This window comes from Gopherus evgoodei, chromosome 18 (assembly GCF_007399415.2).
Source record: "Gopherus evgoodei ecotype Sinaloan lineage chromosome 18, rGopEvg1_v1.p, whole genome shotgun sequence".
Lineage (NCBI taxonomy): Eukaryota > Metazoa > Chordata > Testudines > Testudinidae > Gopherus > Gopherus evgoodei.
The window spans coordinates 6,572,545-6,585,676 of record NC_044339.1 but is presented as its reverse complement, the minus strand read 5'-3'; the positions used below and the strand labels follow the sequence as shown (position 1 = coordinate 6,585,676).

The 13,132-nt window shown below is 49.8% G+C and overlaps 1 protein-coding gene across 15 annotated transcripts in view; it reads right to left on the bottom strand.

Moving 5' to 3' along the window:
* Positions 1-13,132, bottom strand: part of ARHGEF10L (Rho guanine nucleotide exchange factor 10 like) — a 167,760-nt gene that overhangs the window by 83,860 nt on the left and 70,768 nt on the right. For 12 of the 15 annotated variants that reach the window (XM_030537192.1, XM_030537193.1, XM_030537194.1 and 9 more), the window contains 3 exons: positions 7,772-7,880; positions 3,263-3,369; positions 1,544-1,621 (listed from right to left, as the gene is read on the bottom strand). In XM_030537192.1, the coding sequence (XP_030393052.1) occupies positions 1,544-1,621; positions 3,263-3,369; positions 7,772-7,880 (294 nt within the window). Of the gene's footprint in view, positions 1-1,543; positions 1,622-3,262; positions 3,370-4,646; positions 4,816-7,771; positions 7,881-13,132 lie in introns of those variants that run through there. The other 3 variants (XM_030537204.1, XM_030537205.1, XM_030537203.1) reach the window with 2 other exon arrangements.

Here is a 13,132-nt window from a genome sequence, read left to right as displayed (position 1 = left end):
GTGTCCCCCTGTGAATTTCCCAGCCTTAATGGTCATGTCTCAGCTCCCAGCTGTGGAACAGGGATTTTGCTGCTCCCTCTCTCATGCTCTTTGACGGTTTGTCTATTAGCCCATAAGCTCTTCCGAGCAGGGACCATCTCTTACCCCAGGTACGTCCAGCACCTCACACCCGGGGACCCTGCTCCCAGTTGGAACCCATCAGCCCTACCATAGTGAACCGGTTTGATGATTCTTAAAACACTCTCCCTTCCCCGGCTCACTTTGGCAGTTTTTCCACATTGTTCCCCACTGCTGCTCCTCCTTCATGTTCCCATGGCCCTCGCCATTCACAGTCCTCACTGTGCTTTGCAACCGTTAACGAGTTTGTGCCTCTTGGCCAAAGCCCTCCATGCGCCATGGCTGCCCAGGGTCCCCGCTTTGTGGTGACTTCAGATCAGTTTTTTTTAACGGAAAGCACCACAGAGTTCCCTGGGTGCGGGGGGCATGAATCAAAATGATCCATGGCACATTCCCTGCATTGTCTAATTGGATGTGTGATTAATTTCACGGTGCCCCTAAATTTTCAGCGAGCTACGGAGATTGTGTGTTAAAGTCATGTGAGCCATGGGGCTCAGAGGCGGGAAGGGAGAATCTGGAGCCTAGTTTAGGACTGCACGATTAGCATATTTGCTGGATGCTTCTACTAAATGATCAGCAGTGAAACAGTTTAATGTACCCATTTCAATTGTGATCATTAGGCTTCAGAGTTAACAACCCATCTAGCTGCCTGGGGGCATTCACACTCCTCAGCACTACTGTTTAAGGCTGTCTGAAGACTCAGGCAGACATCCTGGCATCTGTTACACTCAGGGCTTTCTTTGCAACCGGAAATGGTGGAAATAATTCTCTTTTTAACAAAAGAAGCTTCAATTCTACGGCCTAACACTACAGCAGCAAGTCCCGCAGCACTGCAGAGTCAAGGCTCCCCTCCCCCTCTGGCAGGTAGCCAAGTCCAGAAGCTGTCATGGCTACTCCATCATCTTGCCTAAAGACAGGGTGAAAGTAAGTTAAAGGACTTATCGGTATGCCTGAGTCCAGAGCAGGGGCATGGCACCCCCAGAGCTACCAGCTGCAGAAGTGGCTGGGAGCCAAGGGACTCAGGGGCAATTTAAAGGGCCCGGGACTCTGGCCACCGCAGTGGAGTTCCGGGCCCTTAAAATCACCGCCAGAGCCCTGCCGCCGCTACCCCAGGGCTCCAGTTGTTGCAGGGAGCCCCGGGCCCTTTAAATCACCAGCCTGGGGAAGCCAGTTGCGTCTGGCACAGCGTATTGGCTCTTGCCCGTACGCCGTACCGGCTCACTTGCACCTCTGCCTAGAGATCGGTCTCACTGAGGTTCCCTTCCCCTCCCTCCCCTACGTCTTTCCCTATTAAGGTTTCTAAATGGGATGGGGGTGGGGGGGAATGTTCCCATCTATCCCATCCTCCCCGGCCCTCCCATTCACAGACATCTGTAGTCTGTCTGTACTAGGGTGGGTGACTCAGTGGGCTTAAGATTGGCATCACCTGGAGAATCCGCTTTAACGAATCCACGTAGCTCCTCTCACTCTGCACGATGGAGCCCAGGATGTGACGTCGCACCACCTGCAACACCCACACCACGGTTACGGTCAGAAACGGGGGCAGAGCCCTTTATCAGCACACAAACACACACAGACACACACACCCCTAGCACCACAGCACAGAACATGTACATCCTCACAGATATCGGTGGGAGGAAAGAGAAGGGGCCGGGAAAAAGAGCGGCAAGGTGTCAGGCTGTAGATCCACTCACAGAAGCAGAGCTATTTTGCTCACTCACAATGCTGCCTGGTGCTAGGATCCAGCAGAGCCATGTGGAACTATTTTACGGACTTATCTTTTTTGAGCAGATTGGAGGGTGGTGGTGAGGCAATTTAGTTACTCAACACACAGCTACAAAAACACACAGGGGGGAATGAGGCCAGCTGAATGCCAGCGTATTGCAAAGTTTGAGGAAGTCTTGTAAAGGCTCTGCCCATACTTGTGTGTCTACAGCCGTTGATCCTCTTGGGCCTCCCACTAGATGAAAACTTGGTCCTCCAGCTCCCAAGCCCAGCATCCCTCCCCTTGGTCTTACTGCAGTTAATGCTCTAAAATGTTTTGGTGCTTCGAACTCCCAGGCACCCTCCAGAGCGACCCCTGCAGGACATGATAATCTCACACGCACCAAGACGGATTTCCCACAATCTCCAGCGTGCCACAAATCATGGAGACAGGTAACCAAGTACCACTGGGTCCTGCTGTGCTGGAGAGGACCAAGCGGAGTTAAACAGCCTTCCTCTCCTCCCCAGAAGATCCTGCCAACCCTTGAAGAGCTACAGCAGATAACAGGGGGGAGGGATTACTCAGTGGTTTGAGCATTGGCCCAGGGTTGTGAGCTCAATCCTTGAGGGGGCCACTTAGGGATATGGGGCAAAATCAGTATTTGGTCCTGTTGTGAATGTAGGGGGCTGGACTCAATGACCTTTCAGGGTCCCTTCCAGTTCTATGAGATAGGTATATCTCCATTTTATTTTATTTTAATGGGTAGCAACGGAAGGAGCTATGCTGGCTGGAGTTCTTGCTAGAAGATCAGGTAATTTCAGATAAGCCTCAAGCAACGGGATGCTTCACAAGTTAAGCCACTGGATGGTTCAACCCCACTTGTGACCACAAATTTGTGACCAGCAGGGGAAGCTCGCACATGGCAAGCCTCTGGGGATTGTTTAAATCCTATAGAACATAGACAGGTATTTGTTAATGTCAATGAGCGTTAGCTTTTGCTGAAACCTGGTAGGGATCAATCTCTGGGTTCCAAACATGAGATCTAATAGAACTCGCTGAAATTTTCCAAACATTTTGTCCAAAAGTGACCTTTTTTAGGCAATCTAATTTTTTCCCATAAAAATTGGATAGTCAAAATCTTTTGTTTTCATGAAAAAGATGCTCTTTGGCCAATAATTACTCCACACCTCCTCGATATTTAACCATTTAAATGACGTTTTTGATAAAGGCTTCAATCAATCAAAGATTCAAAAAAGAAAACAGAAAAACGGCACAAAACAGGCCCCATTCGGATCCTTTGAAATAAATGCAACTTTGCAAAGAGGCTTCCACCAGCTCTGGATCAAGGAGACAGCTCTCTACATCACCACCATCCTTTCGGGGGCAGTCAACCAGGGGAAGTCAAGTCCCATGTAGTCGCACCTTCACCCTATCACAGACCTGTTGAGGGCTTAATCCATCCGGCATGGGGCCAAGCTCTGGAGGTGGATGTTTCATGTCCGAGACCATGACCTCGAGGAACCCCATGTCTTCCTCCTCAGAGTCACCTGGAAGACAAAACGCACAAGCAATGAACACCTGAGTGGCGCGCCCAGCAGAAGGACCAATGACTAGTACCTTGCATGGGCCGGTCTGTGTCTTAAAGCTTCCTACAGCAGAGGGGAAGAGCACACATGTCCACTGAGCATTCTGCCCCTGCATTCTGGAGGGCTCCAGGCGCTTACCATTCAGATCACAAGCACTTTGCGGCGGGCACCACAGCCTCTCCCAGGCTGCAGACAGTGCTGGCACTTGAATATCCAGAGCGTTTGTCCACCTCCCCCCCCCCCGACACACACACACACACATCCTTGCCATGCAGGGGGCTGGGGCTGGTAATCCGGTGGTTAATGCACTGGCCTTTTCTCTCTATTGGCATCAAGAACGAACCTAGAAACTTGAATATGCCAGTCTCGTCCTATGTCTTAGGCATTACCCTGGGCGGAGAGGCACCCCTCACTGCTCCGACCTTGAGTTCCATCCTTGAAGGGGCCATTTAGGGATCTGGGGCAAAAATCTGTCTGGGGATTGGTCCTGCTTTGAGCAGGGGGTTGGGCTACGTACCTCCTGAGGTCCCTTCCAACCCTGATATTCTACAATTCTATGACCCACTGGTCAGCAGAATTGATAGCTCAAGCACGGCCCTGGGACTGAAGAGTAAACTGTCTGCCCGGGTGGCTGGGGCTCCGCTCGTTGCCACAGTTGGTTCAAGGAGCAGAGGATTCCTCTCTATGCAGCAGCATGTTGCACAACTGCTTAGTCCAAGCCGGGACTTACGGGAAACCCTGAACACTGACACCAGATACCATTGGGCTGCATTAATCAGCCCAAGGAATTTGAGAGGTAGGGACTGGAGAACCACTGAGGCCTCAGCCTGGAACGAGTTCCCTTTGGGTTTGTTATAGCCAAGCCCTGGCTCTACCCCGTGCCGGAGGGCACAGGACCAGCGAGCCAAGTGCCCCGTCTGCCCCTGAATGTCATGGTCAGCCAAGCACCCATTCTGCCGAGCAAACGCCCATAGCAGGGAAATCAAACTCACTCGGTGGTTTAAACCCAATTACTTCTGCAAAGCTCCAACCAATCTCCCATCTCAGGACCCTGCTAAGGGACTGAACAGAATGATCCCAGCAGCGGACCACTGGGTTTTTTCCATTGCTCCTCATGGCTTCTTCAGAAATCAAACTCAAGCAAAAGGGGCAAGACGAGGAATAACGGACCCCGTGCAGAGAGAAGCAGGAAGGAATGAGCAAGACTGGGGAGCAGAGGCAGCAGGAACCGAACCTACCTGAGAAGGGGAAGCTCAGAGAGACACACCTCCCCTTACCTGAGGCAGAGACCGAAGAGGAAGAGGAGGAGGAGGTGGTGGTGGAGGTGACAATATAATCATTTTCAACGGAGCACCGTTTCCTCCACATTCTGCCCGCTGCATTCTCCCGCAAGCACTGCCTGTCAACTTCCTCTCTCCTCCACCCCCACCCCAGTTCTAGTTTTATGGATATAAATAGCCTCGGGAGGAAGGGTGACTGCCGGGGACACACTGGGCTTGTGTGGGTGGAGACGGGGAGGGGAGGTGCCTAGGAACGAGGGAGATCAGAGGGCTGCAAGAATACAGCAGCTGCTTGGCTCACAACTCCCGAATGACCTTTTCCCTTCCCTAATTTTGGAAGGGCCGCTCAGCTCGCTGTCGCTCGGCTCCAGCCCCAGCTGCCCAGAGTGGCAACCACAGCGAGGGATGGGCGGGGAGACCGAGCCGGAGGGAGCCCATCTCTGCTCGGACGCTGCTCTCGGAGAGCGCCTCATGCTCTGGGTCAGGCGGCTGATCTCCAAAGCAGAGCCCCAGCCCCTTGCTGCAGAGGCAGGATCAGACCTGCACGGGGTGGGGAGGCCTAGGCGCCGACCCCGTGGGTGCTCCCAGGCTGGAGGAGAAAGTGATGGGTGCAGAGCAAGCTCCCCTCCACCCACCTCCACCCCTGAGTACGCCCCGTGCCCCCTTCTCCTCCCAGCACTTTAACAAGCTCCGGGAGGAGCGGGAACGCAGTGCGCCCAGGGGAGGAGGTGGGCATGCAATGGGGGCGGGGCAGGCACCCGCCAACGCCAGGAGAAGTTGGCGCCTATGGTGGGGGGAGGGCATAGGATGGCAGAAGACAACCAGATTTATCCCTAACTAGATGCGTCACCTAGGACATCTCTTCCCTTGGACAGGAAGCAGCTATTCACTTCGGTCACGACCCATCGGGTAACCCTACGTGCTGCTCAGACTCCTTTTCTGCTATGGACTGGAACCAAGGATGAGAGCGGATTAGAAAATGGGGCTTCTTCCACCACTAACCTGTGGAACACCTCAACAGAAACTGAACGTTTATGTCAAACAACTGGCCAAAAACTAGACAATTTCCATGAAAATCTGTTTAGTCAAAAACCCTGTTTTCCACTGGGAAAACACCTTGATGGAAACTTTCTGATCAGCCCTACTAAATATCCCTGAGTTAACACGGCGCTGCTAGTTACTCTACGCGTGCCCTCAAGGGGCGCCCCACAACATCAGCACCTCCCCAGTTCAGCATTTCCCTCCCATTACTAGAGATAAGAAGGTTCCACCACCGAAACTATGGCTCAGGGGCCTGCAACCTTGCAGGAGTGCTGCGCCGAGTCTTCATTTACTCACTCTAATTTAAGGTTTCGCGTGCCAGTCATACATTTTAACGTTTTTAGGTCTCTATCTATAATATATAACTAAACTATTGTTGTATGTAAAGTAAATAAGGTTTTTAAAATGAGATGGTATAATGGGATAGCCTAATTTTGGCAATTAATTGATCTTTTGACTGTTAGCAATAAATATGCCCAATGGTCTGTGATGGGATGTTAGATTGGGTGGGATCTGAGGTACTACAGAGAATTCTTTCCTGGTGAGTCTTGCCCACATGCTCAGGGTTTAGCTGATCGCCATATTTGGGGTCGGGAAGGAATTTTTCTCCAGGGCAGATTGGCAGAAGCCCTGGGGGGGGTTTCACCTTCCTCTAAAGCATGGGGAACGGGTCACTTGCTGGAGGATTCTCTGCACCTTGAATTCTTTAAACCATGATTTGAGGACTTCAATGGCTCAGACACAGGTTTGATACAGGAGTGAGTGGGTGAGAGTCTGTTGCCTGCATTGTGCAGGAGGTCAGACTAGATGATCATAATGGTCCCTTCTGACCTTAAAGTCTATGAGTCTATGCAGAGCCCCCCGGACCGGTGGCCAGGACCCAGGCAGTGCGAGTGCCACTGAAAATTGGCTCATGAGCTGGCTCCGGCACGTGTGCCATAGGTTGCCTACCCCTGCTCTAGCTGGTTTCCTCTCTCCTCCTTCACGTGCCATCAAAAGGCTAACGGAAGGGATTTGGTTTGGCACAGTTGTTTCCATGGAAATGAAGCAGCAACACTCAGGATTACAACAGACCCGGGTGGCAACCACGGGAAGATCCAGATTTAGTCACGAGGGGCCAAATCCTCTGCAGGCAGCAATGCCAACCCAGCCAAGGAAGTTACGCTAGTAACTCCAGCAAAAGGTATTGCCCCAGCATATTGTTCTGGTTTAGTAACAGCACCAGAAGCAATGCATGAAATAAAACAGGAATGTGATTTTTATCTTTAAAGAAAAATATGACTAACCAAAACAGGTTTTAGGCCAGAAGCATCCAGCTTTGTTTTCTCAAAACGTGCTGAGCGCTCACCGCTCCTACCGAAGACAAACACTTTCGACATTCAGGCCATTAGGGGACAGCTTTTCAAAAGACATAGGGGACAGATTTTTCAAATGCTCCCCACTCAAACTTGGGGCCAGATGACTAGTTCCCATCAAGACACAAATATTTCCAGAAGAGCATAGCCCTCAACCGGAGTTCATTTGAAAACCTGCACATTACTTTTCAGCACCTAATTGGGAGCAGTGTTCTTTGGAAAACCCGGCCCTGAATGAAGGGTGCTTTTAAGGTACAGCCTTACACTTGCATTTCCAGCTTGAGAGTCATGAAGCTTTGATAGGTTTTAGAAAAGGGATTCTGGGATGAGTTTTTAAAGGGTCCATAAAGGTTTGACATGTAAACTTCCTCCCGCTGTTGGAATCCCTGATACAACTGCCTTGCACTAGGCAAGGGGCAAAGTCTTCACAAGAACCTAAATCCCATCTTCAAAAGTTAGACGCTTAAGAGCCTAAGTCACTTCCGTGCTCTGAGCAATTCCATGCTAGTGCCCAAGAGTGAGAGAGTGCAAAAAGCATAAGTTAGAGGCAGGAAAAAAAAAATGAAATTGCGATCACTCCACCATTCGTAGTAAACGCAAAGATTTCTGGTATTTTCAGTTTGTGATTTTTCTCTCTGTAAAATCAGTTATTTTGCACCTGACACCGACCGCCTCAGCACCAGTCACCTGGGGTTTCTTTCCGGTGCAAGAAGGTCACTTTGCGCATCACTGCGATCTTCGTCTTCTCCAAGCCGTCCTTTGTGCCGCTTCTGGCAGCTTTCATCAGCTGAGTCATCTGGGGAGAAGAGACACAAAGAAGTGACCATCTCTGTCAATCCTCCAGCCCCAGCTGCTCCATCCCAGAGCAAGCAGCAGCCCACGCTCCCTGCCTCTTTGCTAGGAACGGTTCTACTTCCAAGACACAAGAGCAGCTCTCCCTCCCCATGTTAAGCACACACACACACACACACACACACACTTACACTTCATGGTGGGGCACCGACCCTCTTGGCCCTAAAGAAATGGCTTTGAAAGAATCTGAATAATTTCTTTCAATAGCAGCTTTAAACAAAAAAACAGCCACACTTTATATTAAGGATCCCTTTGTAAAGGGTTAAATTATTCAGAGATGTTATTAGTGTGTTCCAGGCATGAGTAGTACGTGCTACAGCTGGCTTGCCACACAGCACTAGAAAGTGTTCTGCATGGTTTATAAGCACTCCCTCAACCTAAGGTCTCTCTAGCAATCTGGAGCAACTGACAGGCATTTACTGAAGCATCTATTAACCCTTTAGAGATGAAACCTTAGTATAAAGTGTGATCTCTATACCTAGAGAGACTCCCGTTGGTGATACCATCATAGGAGCTTGAGGAGCAGTTTCTTGCAGCAAGTTCTGCTTTTTTCCATCTCCGAAAAAGAGGAAATGCCACTTTTTTGGTTTAAACTTGTGAATTTAGTAACGGGGTGGGGATTGTCAGACGCGCGGCATTGGCCAAGGCTGCTCCTGTCAAAGCGGAGGGCAGAACTCCAGCCTAACCTCACTCCCACTGAAGCCAGCCAATCAAACCCTTCGTGGATGCTGCTGGACAGCCCCGGGTCTGAAGTCCTATTTGCACCCAGGACAGGGCAGCAGCAATGCAAGGTTCCCCCACACCTCCTGCCAGTGTGCTCTGTGGTGGCACCACCTCCGGGATAGAGAGAGCTCCGTCTCCAGAGCCCCGTCTGTCCTCGGCCTCTCTGGACTGAGCCTCAAGAACTAACTCCACATGCGCCACCAAGCCACCAGCAGATAGTGGCATCTTCTAGGACCTGCCCGCCTGGTCAGATGCAGACGGGAGCACAGGCTCCCTTTCCCAATCTGCCAGTCTGGCACGCCAGCCTGCCCACCTCCTCTTCTGGCATTTCTGATCGGACTAGACAGCAGCAGCGCTCCGGGGTCTTTACCGCCTCTGCTCTGGGACTAGCCTCGGCCCAGCTCCGGCCACAGGGCTGCATGCGAGCGATCCTACTGACATGATGGCTTCCCTTTAACGCCAACCCCTTCGGGAGCTCCCCCGCCCTTTGGCACGCGACCCTCATTTGGATCCATCCGACACATTAAAAGGGCAGGCATCCCACATGGAGGGAAGTTGGGAAGAGCAGGTTCATGGTGAACCAACGCAGCAGCCCAGCGCACGTCCTCACAGGGCACCGCATTCCCGCTGAGGATAGCTGGAGCATAGCACACCCCTGCTATGCCTACTGCACAAGGAGCTGAAGGGAAGGCAGCCTGCTGGGAACCCCGCCAGCAAGGGGCACATTGCCATCCACGTGCGACAGAGAATTTGCCCTGTAGCGACCCATCAGATTCGGACCAGGGTTTGAGCGTTAGATATTCCGTGAACATTTAAAGCAGGAAGGGATTCTCAGGGTGGCCAAATGGAAGGGGGAAAGACTGCGCTGATCTGCTCAAGACCAACTTAGTTTCAAGCCAGAAGCACCACTAATAATTTTATGGGACATCTCCCCCCACACCCTCTTCCCTGGTATTTGTGAACCACTGTATTTGTACATGCGGGAGCTTTGCACTTGTACCTGAAAATCCAACAGCTGCACGTGCAAAGTGTCCATTTGCAAACTGCAGGGGCTAGAGATCAGTGCAGCACCTGGAGGGCAGCCGCACACACTCTGCAGAGAGCAGGACACCTGAATCTGGCCCCGATGGTTCAGAAGATACTTTAGTCCATACCCACCAATGGTGATGACTGCGAGCTGGTCAGAAAAATCTTGACAGATCCATTTTCCGTCAGAGAACGCAGTTTCCTTAAAGTTAAAACCTTTCCCGAAATGTGTCAGTTCCACCAAAGCTTGATTTTGGGTAAAACCCTCAAAAAAGTTTCAACAATTAAAAACAAGGTTCCTTTTGGATATTTTTAGAAAAAATGGTTTGATTTTTCATTTTGAAAAAACTTTGACTTTAAAAAAATGTTGTATTATAATATAAAATTTAAAAAGTTAATTAAAACAAAATTAACTGACCAAAAAAAAAAAATAAAATTGGAGTTTTCTTTCATGGAGTGTTTAGAAATTTCCAGGTTTTATTTGTAACTGAAATGAAGATAAACGTAAAAGTCCCTAAATCCTTCATGAAATGGATTTGCCAGCCTCCACACAGGTCTACCGCTGACCTCTTTCGGGTGAACCTTTGTAACCCCAACCCGGGTCCGGTGATTGCAACAAGGAGATGAAGTGCAGTCTCTTACCACCAATCTCAGGTGTTGCAGTATGACAGCATGGTACCAGCAGTGGGATTTGAACCCACACCCCTTCGCCCAGATCTGTGGCACACTACTATTACAATATGGGGCCTTCAACCAGTTGCCACGTTCGAGAATTTAACTAGTGCCCATTTTGTGCTGCAGCCCCAAATAATTTTGATGGAGGATGGCATTCAAATTCCACCTTCGGGAGGACGACTTATAGCAGGTTTTTAAGGGGCAGCTGTTTCAGGCCACAGAAAGGTTTCAAATTTCAGAGGTATCCCCTGATGAGATGGATTAATGGGCAGAGGGCAGGCGAGGCGGACAAAGGTGCAGGTTAAATGCAAGACATCAGATTCTTATTGCTCTCATGTTTTAGGAAGTGTTGTAAGCCGCAGGATTGAGAGATGAAACCCAGAGCAAAGACGGGACAATCAAATGAGGGGCCAGCCAAATACATTTCCATTTTCAGTCTTGGGCAATGGATCAGATAACAACAGTCATTTTTGTACAGAGGTTCCACCTACAAATGGTTTATAAAGGGTTACTGGACGGCTCTAAGTATGTTCGAGACATCAGCAGCATGTGCTAGGCATGGTTATAAGCATGTCACTAGCAGGCATTAGAGCAAACAGCCTCATGCCAACCTTTCACACATCCTCTATACCAGTCAAAAAATACAGGTGTTCAGAAACACCATATTCAGAGTGCTCTCAAAAACGCTAAATGTCCCTATCTTGCCTTCCCAAAACTTGCGTATTTCAGGGCTGCTGGAGGAGCTGGTATTAAGAAGTGGATTGCAGTAACTATTTGGGTGGCCAAACATTTCGAGAAAATGGAAATCTGCAATTCCTCCCTCGGACACAGACTGGCTTAGTGAGCTCTCCGCTAGCGCACGAATAGAAAAAAACAAATCCCTGTTGAATAGAAATGTTTGGGAGAGGAGGAATGAGGATGCCTGGTCACACATGAAATCGTTGCATATTTTTTGCAGTTTAGTATATATTAGTTAACATAGCTTATGTTCACGTTTATCTATTTAGTCACTGACCTGATACCCGGCATGACCTACTCAGGCTCGGGTTTCTCGTTTGATTTTGTTCCAATTTTTTCCAGGTTTTGAAAAATAATGAAGGCTGAATTGTGTTATTTACATGCTACTTCCATGTTGGGCCTGTATTTACATGTTTGGTTTCCTTCTGTGTTTATATTTTATATAAAAAAAGGTTTAAAAAAGAAAAAAAATGTTCTAGATGGTTATAAGCAACCTATCGACCTACTGGGCTCTACAGCAATCAATTAACTGCTTATAAAGGAAACTTTAATAAGAAGTGTGACCAATATTTTGCACTTATAGACAACGGCTTCCATATAAAAATCACCAGCATTTGCCAGAGCTATCCAAGATACATGGTTTACTTCTTAAAAGGTACAGAACTACTGCTCTCAGATCACTGCGCGGGAACGGCTGGTGGCTTTTTAAATGGGAGCCGCTCTCCAGAAAGAGTGACCAGACAGCAAAGGTAAAAAATCGGGACAGGAGCTGGGGGGTAATAGGAGCCTATATAAGAAAAAGACCCAAAAATCGGGACTGTCCCTATAAAATCAGGACATCTGGTCACCCTATCTCCAGTGTCTGCGAGCGTTTTACAAAGGCCAACTTACTTGTGTGCCGTTCTGCTCTGAAAAGTGACTGTACAAAACTGACATCTCCTTACGGGGCTTATCAGTCTCATCTGCCCACTTCAGCCACTCGGCGGCAGCGTTAACTCCAGCTACCTATCTCCTCCCGAGCAAGGAGCCACACTGTGAAACTCTGATCTGCGCAGTGGGATCGTATTAGTACCCAACAGCACCAGCGCACTGGAGTTAAGGAGGTCCTGGGGCAAGGTTAGGGCTCCCATTAACTCTGCAGTGAAGACAAGCCCTTAAATAAAGTTCTGCTGCTTTTTACTCCCCATAGTCATGCAGGAGCCAATGCAGCTGGCAGAGGGGGATGTGGGATCCCAGGCCATCTGGTGCAAGCCGCCTTGTTAATTAACTTCCCATCAGTGACACCTGGGGCTGCACAGGGGTCACCAAGGGCAAAATTTGATCCGCAAAACCTTTTACGGGTCACGATGCATAAGGAAAGAGGTGCTCAGATCCAAAAGGGAGCTAGCAGATAAAACCCTCCTCCTGCATCATATTACTTGGAAGCCAAGCTCATTTGAAAGAGAACAAACATGGAAATGCCATTTTCAGAGGCACGACCATGCTGTATGGAACCCCTGGGAGGCAGAGAAGGATTCTACCCGTTTTCCTTGATTTCCCAGAAACCAAGGCACAAAGGTGACATGGCTTGGCCACAGTCTATGGGTGTAGCTACACTTCAAGCTCGAGGGGACATATCCAGGCTAGCTCTGGTGGAGCTAGCGTACCAAAGACAGAAGCGTAGCTGCCCCAGGGTGAGGCGCTAGCTGCCCTGAGTACACGCCTAGAGTCTCAGATGGGATCATACTCCGGGCCACCAGCCCCTACTGCTACTTGCATTGCCACAGCTACACTTCTCCGTTCAGTCCTCTAGCTGGATTGGAGCTAGCGCGGGTACGTCTCCTCGAGCTGGGGTTTGCACGTACCCAAGGAGTCACCAGGAACAGAACCGACTCCCAGTTCTCGCCCCTGGTCCACACACCTCTGCCCCTTTAACAGAATGGTTGCAGACTTGAGTTCGGCAGGCCTGGTGTAAAAAGGAAGCAGTCATGCGAAGCAAAGAGAGCAGATGGGAGACTGCGGTGCAGAGAGAGCATGCAACCCAGGAGGGATCGA